At 39.4% G+C, this 8,014-nt stretch overlaps 1 protein-coding gene across 1 annotated transcript; it reads left to right on the top strand.

The window, feature by feature from the left end:
• Positions 1-424: 424 nt before the first annotated feature.
• On the top strand, positions 425-1,476 carry LOC120103908 (adenylate isopentenyltransferase 5, chloroplastic-like). The gene has a single exon (XM_039115915.1). The coding sequence runs from the start codon at positions 425-427 to the stop codon at positions 1,382-1,384; it is 960 nt and encodes a 319-aa protein (XP_038971843.1). The 3' UTR covers positions 1,385-1,476.
• The last annotated feature ends 6,538 nt before the right edge of the window (positions 1,477-8,014 follow it).

Raw genomic sequence — 8,014 nt, 5'->3', positions numbered from 1 at the left:
TAAAGGAATCATGTATTACTAGCGCTACTTTTGTCGGCGTTGTTGTTTTTCTGTCATCTTTTTTCTTTTTTGATAGAGAAAAGAGGTGCAAAACCTCCTTAGAAACGTAGTTTACATGACATGATTATAGATAAGTCCCTAAATTCCCATTTGAAATCAGTAAACTAGAGATAATCTGCATACGAAACTGTTTGTATGGCTCGTGTTACCTCCATAAGTTTGTTTCACGTACACAATCTACACAGCTAGATAGGCCACCAAGGATCTGAAGGCTCTCTCATAAATCTCCAACACACGTACGCCATTCTTGTATCTTTTTGCTCATGGCATTCCTTCTATACCATCACGTACGGCAGGCTTGCTCTCCAAAGACTCCGGCAGCTTCAGCCCCCCTTCCAGCTTGCCTGCTTTCGGACCCTTCTCAATGGAGACAGCCAGCCTCCCTCGTCGCCAAGGCAAGGTCGTGTTTGTCCTGGGCCCGACCGGTTCCGGAAAATCCAAGTTGGCCATCACCCTCGCCACCCAATTTAACGGTGAAGTCGTCAACTCGGACAAGATGCAAGTGTATGATGGCCTTGACGTCATCAGCAACAAGGTGACGGAGGAGGAGTCCGCCGGCATTCCCCACCACCTGATCGGTGGCGTGCACCCGGACGCCGACTTCACCGCTTCCGATTTTTGCCGTGCGGCCATGCATGCCATCGACTCCATCCTCCGGCGTGGTCGCGTCCCCATCGTTGCCGGCGGCTCCAACTCGTACATCGAGGCATTGGTTGATGGCGAGGGCAGCGAGTTCCGATCCCGGTACGAGAGTTGCTTCGTGTGGATCGACGTCGATCTGCCCCTCCTGCACTTCTTCGTGTCGATACGAGTGGACAAGATGGTGGAGCAGGGGCTGGTGGAGGAGGCGAGGAGCGCGTTCCGCCAAGATGGCGACTACTCGAAGGGCATCCGAAGGTCGATCGGGGTGCCGGAGATGGACAGCTACTTCCGCATGGAGGCATCGATCGGTGAAGCGACGCGGGCAAGGATGCTGGAGGCCGCGGTCACTGAGATCAAGTTCAACACATGCACGCTGACCTGCAATCAGCTGAAGAAGATCCACCGCTTCTGCACCCTCCCTGGTTGGGATGTGCATCGCATCGACGCCACCGAGTTCTTCCTGAAGCGAGGCCAGGAAGGCGAGGCCGAGGCATGGGAGAAGGTGGTGGAGGGTCCTAGCAAGGAGATTGTGCAAAGATTTCTGAGCGGCGCCATCGAGGTTAAAGATGGGGTGAAACAGAGCAATGGTGCAAGTGGAGCAGTGCCCCGGAACCAGGCAAAGTATGTGAAGGGTGAGAGTAAGGCCGTTGCCAATGGAATAAAAACCAACGGTGTTGTTTGAACGGCCTGATAAAAGCCAACGGTTAGTGAGGTTTTAACCGTCATGGACTAGGTTTCTACCTCAGTATAATAATGCATCTTATGAAGATTGCTCCTTTCCATTTAAATCACAGTCATAAGTGACTGGATTTCTCTTTGTAGATGGCTCATTAAATCTATAATGAAGTTTTGAAGTGTCGAATGCAGGAGAAATGAGAGAAGTACAACTTTCGAAATGAAATAATTTATTAAATTCATTATATGGATGGTGAAAAAAGATTATTGCATCAGAAAAATATGCATACCGATAAATGTTGTTGCTTGCATGAATCTCACGGCGATCTTGGCGAACAAATTAATGAAGATTTAGCAAGCCTGTTGTGGTTTTTAAAAGATGTCGACTTTGTCAGCCATTTTTTTGAGCACCAACATGTTATGTAGTATTGTAGGGCATTACTTTTTAAATTGTGGGAATGGTTAGGATTTGCCTAATTAATGGACAGAGAGGTTGTGGTAGCACATTTGAGATATTTGTTATGAAAAATTTATGACTATTCTGTGCAAATTGTGTTCTCTATTATAGTTTTTAAGATAATTCATTTTGAGTCAATATTATTCAATTTTTTTATTATATTTGTGATGCAGACATCTTAGATGGCTCCAAAGCAGATTGTAGGCAAACCACCTGCTGTTGGACCTACTAATATGGTCAACGAAAGGTGTAACTTCAGCCACTATATAAGTTTTATGGTCACCCTAATGCTGCGTATGTCTCGTGAACAGAAGAAAAGGGTGAGTGTGTGGCACTCCTTTTGGGCATATGCTAGGTCTACCAAATATAAAATAGGGTAGGCCCGTGTTGGACATATTGCTCTTCTTTTACGATAATGTTGAGGAGGATTTTCGGTTTGGTAGGATTCTAGTACCTTTTGTAGGAATTGATTTGGCACTAATCCTTGGTTTGAGTGCCACAGGTGATGAGGTCGAACTGCATAGGAAGGGGAGGGTTATGTCTGACCTCATCATCCGATTATTTGAGGGTAACCACAAAAAGGCCGATAGAGATGCAATTAAAAATAGATTACAATACCTTGTTGGTAAGACTGAACGACAAGATGTGGAGGATTTCACAAAATTATGGGTTCTATATCTCTTTGGGACTATTCTCTTTCCAACCGTACACTACTATGTTCCTAAGGCATTATGTTCATATGTTGATGGTTTAGACCGCTTAGGTTCCTATAGTTGGGGTTTTGCCGTTTTCTCTTTTTTTTTGCCAACAGATATCTAGTCTAGCTGACAGTGTGAGGACAAGAAACATCACCAGCGAAGGATCTACTGGATATATGGATGGCTGCACGATCGCTCTGGTGGTAAGCATCTTAATATTTTTTTAAAATTTTATTGTTACGATATGTATATTTACTTGTAATTTGATGTTTACAATAGTTTTTGCCAGGTATGGGCTGTTGAGCATGCGAACAACATTGTTGGAAGCCACTGGCCACCGTTCATGTATCCACATCTCCTATGTTGGAACAACACCCCTTTCCCTCGCTAGGTGGACGTGATCGCCGATGTTATGAAGAACTTAAAACAATTTGAGGTTTGAATGTTGATTTCTTACATTGCAAATATTTTAACTTGTTGCAAAACTTAAGTGTTCGTTGGCTTTAGGTGATCGAGAAGCTACAACCTAGAGAGTAAGAGTTGCATTTTCTCTCACAAGGAAGGCCACAAGTAGTTCGGCTGATAGAGATGCGAAGGGATGAAGAACTGCATCAATTGGTGCATGTTGGAACTCAGGTATCTTTATACTATGACTTAGCATTTCCAAAACTTATAACCACTTTTGATTTGGCATGCAACTTTCACTCGCCGACACATAGTTAACTCCATATGGCACATTCCTATCTAGTCTGTACACTTCATCAGGTCATGGTAGAACACATTAAAAAGCAATTGGCACACATTTATTCCCATTTGCCACGCACCTATCAAGAACATAGTTATTAAATCATGGCATACATTTAGGTATTATCTTGTCACACATTTCAGACTTATTTTCACACAATAAGCTGTGCTTGGAACATACTTCTTAAAGTCTAGCACACTTTCAGTTATTATTTGCACACAGTAAAGTATGCTCAGAAGACATTTATTATAGTTTGGAACATTTCTGCACATAGTTAAGTATGTTCACAAGATACTTGATAAATCCAATGCACACATTTCACACAATAGAGTATGCTTCGAATACACTTCTTAAAGTATGGCACACATTTAGTTGTAGACTATACACACTAAAGTATGCTTTGAACAAACTTGTTATAGTGTGGCACACATTTAGTTCTTATCTGCACATAATTAAGTATGCTTCGAAGACAATATAAATCCAATGCACACATTTCAGGCTTCTATGCACACATTTGACACAATAAAGAATGCTTCAAAGATAACTTTGATTTCTTGGCAGCACACATTCACATCCACTTGGCACATATGTATCATGTATCCACACTAATGGACTTCTTGCTAGCACACACATTTAGTTCTTATCTGCATATAGTTAAGTATGCTTACACTTAGTTAAATGCATACACTAAATTGGATAATTGTGTTGTTTTAGATTCCATCATCCAGCCTTAGTGATCGACATCCACTGCGGGGCATGCAGACACATATCACAGTGCTTGTGAGGTGTTTGGTAGAACATGGCTTTAGTTTATCAGAGCCTCAAACTATTGGGGATGTCGAAGGGGAGGACGCTACTTGCATAGAACTGGTCGATAAGAGGGTGTCGAGAATGGAGAAGGTCCTACGAGATAAGGGTCTTCTGGTGGATGACGAACCTAGTAAGCATGCTGCAGTTTCCGTTGAGGTAAGCAATTTTCTACGAATTATTAAATGAACTATCAGCTCAAGTATGTAGTAATGTATGAATTAAATATGACAAATTATTAGGTGAAGGAGCATACTGCAACTGGTGAAGCTATGGACCAAGCTGCTGTTGAGAATGATGATATGCAGCATAGTGCAGATTCGGTGAAGGTATGTAATTATTTGGTTCGTACTGTATATGTTTTTAGAATGGTAGTATAAATCGTCATGAAATGCATTTTTCTATCAGGTTATTTGGTCCACTGATGCTGAGACTAAGAAGGAATGTGGAGCTCCGACCAAATATGTTTCCTCCTTATGTAAGCGCGTCAAGTTGGGAGCATGCGAGCGGAAGCCAACAGAAAAAGCTAAGGCCATATTAGAGCTTCCAAAGACTTATAAAAGGGCTAAAAAAATGAAAGTCACCAAAATAGGTGAAGGTAGTATGGCAATTACCATTCAAAAGAAGGATTCGTCTGCTTGGTCAACTAACTTATTGGAGCCTATCACTACTGCATTAATAGAGCTCCACAAGTTAGTTCCAGCAAGGGAGGAAACATCCCTTTTGGGAGCGGTATAGAAATGTCGTCTCGTCCTTACGTGATTTTGTATCCATATGCAATTTGCTAAGTCTATAAAGTTAACTTTGCTAACTAAAATTGTTGTCTTCACCATTTATTCAACTTAGCATTTAGTACTATCCACTAAAGTGGTAGATGTTGAGAGAGCGGTATTGCCAGATAGGCCAAGAGTGGCACCAAAATGTACCTATCATGGGAAGAGAGAAGGTATACTCTCTATGTACTATGAAAAAGCTATTAATTTCTTCCTTGAAGAAAATCAGTTCGAGTAAGTTAATTATATTAACTTTTAGTACCTCACATTTATCACCGTCTATTCTAGCTTAAACATTTGAATTGTGTGAGGACATAATTTGGGAGGACGAAGATACTTCCAAACCATCATGCACCGGTGATACCTTAGTGCAGCTCCTACATGACAAGCCACTACGTAGTGACGTATGCTTCTACCTCACTTAACAGCATATAATTTGGTATTCACTGCTATGTTGTTTTATTACGTACACATAATGAATGTCTACTTTCACATATTGGAGCTTTTTCCTCGAGTGTATACTGAGATCATTGTCAATCCGTGTTTATTTTTGCGCTGCGAGATCCAAGTTTTCACTTATGGCTCATCATGAATTTTGTTTACTTTGTTGAAAAAATTCATATATTGTGTAGGCTGCTGTGGTTCAGCAACCGTTGGATTCAGAGATAACCACTGATGTTACGAAAATAATTGTAGATTCATGGTAGCCTAGTCTTCAAATATGGTAACGGGAATTCAGTGTTGCTGATCTCGAAAAGTGTAGATATCTATTCATTCCAATGAATATGGGATAACATTGGTATCTACTTTCTCTTGACTTGAAGGAGCAGCATTTCGATTGTTACAACTCATTGTAGAGTTTCAACGTTGGGGACGATCGTGGCTAAACAACTGCATCGGATACCATATCCCTAAATTAGCCTATCGTGAAATTCGAGAATGTGCATAACAAAAGCCTGATAGTGTCGACTGCGGGGCATACATGCTTATGTTTGTAGAGGCACTGATACGAGGCACCTCGAGACCATTGCAGGAAGAATTCAAGGATCCTTCTTTATACAGGAGCTGGCTTGTAGGACTATTTTGTTAAATTTTCATTGCGTTGCAATCGATAAGTTTTGGTCAATGTACGGACTGAGGTCAAGTAGGAAGAGAGGTTAGACTATGTATTGTAAAAGATGGTTGTAAGATGAGTGCATTTTCATTTTTTGTGTAATATAACATCTTAACATAAAAGATGATTATGTTGATTATGTTCAGATGATTGGCTTTCTTTTCTGCTTCTTGTCGTGCTCATTGCTGAAATGTCTATCGTGGTAACTTATTATAGGTTCTGAAAGAGTTTCATAAACTGTGCCGGCACACACTTTCAACAGTGTGCCGACACAGTTTAAATGTGGTTATGAGGCCATAAATAGATTTAGTGAACAACACATGCTTAAATGTCTACCTCAATTTCAGAAAATCAGTATGCCAATTGAATATGTGTTCCTCCAATTTGGTAATTCAGTTTGGAAATTTGTTTAAAATCAAATGCAATCTCCAAATGTTTGGGAATCCAAAGTAGGTACGGAAATTTTCATTATGAACATGCATTAAACTGATGATCAAGAGTACCAACATATCTGGCAACTAAAGCGTATCGGAGTTTTGGAAAATTCAGCATGCCTTTTTGCTCCATGTCCACATTTCAATTAGGAAACATTTTCTTATGCTTAAATCTTGTATCGGAGTTTCAGAAAATTTAGCGTGCCATTTTGGGAATTCAGTTAGGTCCCATTATCATTTTGAAAATCAGTAATTATACTTTCAGGATTTTAGAAATTGCAACGTGCCATTTTCCTTAAAAGCGTATCGAAGTTTCATAATCCCCTGTGTGCCATTTTTGGTCCATTTTGGGAATTAACTTAGGAAGCAATAACATATGCTTAAATCTGGAATTTAGTGTTGCGGATACCATTCTTCCTATGCTTAAAAGCATATCGGAGTTTCATAAAATTTAGCGTGCCATCTTATGCAACATTTTCTGAATATCACTTAACTGGGTACACAGTTTAATTGATTGTGTTTGCAGTTAACTTACCTATGTGTGGAAACAAATAAACTGTGTACATAGTATAACTTACTGTGTGCACAGTTAAAATAACTATGTTCCAAGTCAGAATAACAGTCTTCAAACATTACGAAACCTTCCATTCATGAAAATTAGGTGTTTACTGCTTCAATTTCCTATATGCCAATCTGCATTGAGTGTTTATTCTATTTTAGTACCTCATCTCAAACCACTTACAACAATTTTAGAATAACACTTAACTGTGTGCACAGGTTAATTAACTATATTCGTAGTTAATTTAACTATATTTCCAAAAAATAAACTGTGTGTAAAGTAGGTTAAATTGTGTGCACAGTAGAACTAACTTTGTTCCAGGGTAGAATAACAGCAATTCAAACATTATCAAACCTTCTTAGGTGTTCACTGCTTCAATTTGGTATGTGCCAATCTCCATTGACTGTTTATTCTCTTTTAGTACCTCATCTCGAACCACTTACAATAATTTTAGGGTAACACTTAATTATGTGCACAGTTTTATTAACTGTGTTCGCAGACAAAATAACTGTGGTCCCAAACAAATAAACTATGTGCAGAGAAGGATAAACAGTGTGCACAGTTGAACTAACTGTATTCCGAGGTAGAATAATGATCTTTAAACATTGTCAAACCTTCTATTCATCAAAATTAGGTGTTCACTGCTTCATTTTGGGGTGTACCAATCTAGATTGAGTGTTTATTCTCTTTTAGTACCTCATCCCCTCATACACTTAGCAAAATCTTTGCACAAGCTTTCATTAGTAGCACCAAATATAATGTCATCAACATAAACTTGAACAATGAGCATGTCATGATCTTTTAATTTTATAAAAAGAGTAGTATCTAGTTTTCCTCTTGTTAAATCATTATCAATTAGAAATTTACTTAATCTTTCGATACCATGCTCTAGGTGCTTGTTTTAAACCATACAAAGCTTTTAAAAGTTTAAACATATGATTTAGAAATTCATAATCTTGAAAAACAAGAGGTTGTTCTACGTAAACTTCCTCCGAAATATAGCCATTTAGAAAAGCACTTTTAACATCCATTTGATATAACTTGAAATCT

The sequence above is a fragment of the Phoenix dactylifera genome, unplaced genomic scaffold (genome assembly GCF_009389715.1).
Source record: "Phoenix dactylifera cultivar Barhee BC4 unplaced genomic scaffold, palm_55x_up_171113_PBpolish2nd_filt_p 000026F, whole genome shotgun sequence".
In the NCBI taxonomy this organism is placed as follows: domain Eukaryota; kingdom Viridiplantae; phylum Streptophyta; class Magnoliopsida; order Arecales; family Arecaceae; genus Phoenix; species Phoenix dactylifera.
The sequence above is the reverse complement of the archived record's forward strand: the minus strand, read 5'-3'. Positions and strand labels throughout refer to the sequence as shown.

What these genes read in the sequence shown, in the direction of transcription:
- LOC120103908 (XM_039115915.1), top strand. Translation starts at nt 425, where the DNA reads ATGGAGACAGCCAGCCTCCCTCGTCGCCAAGGCAAGGTCGTGTTTGTC.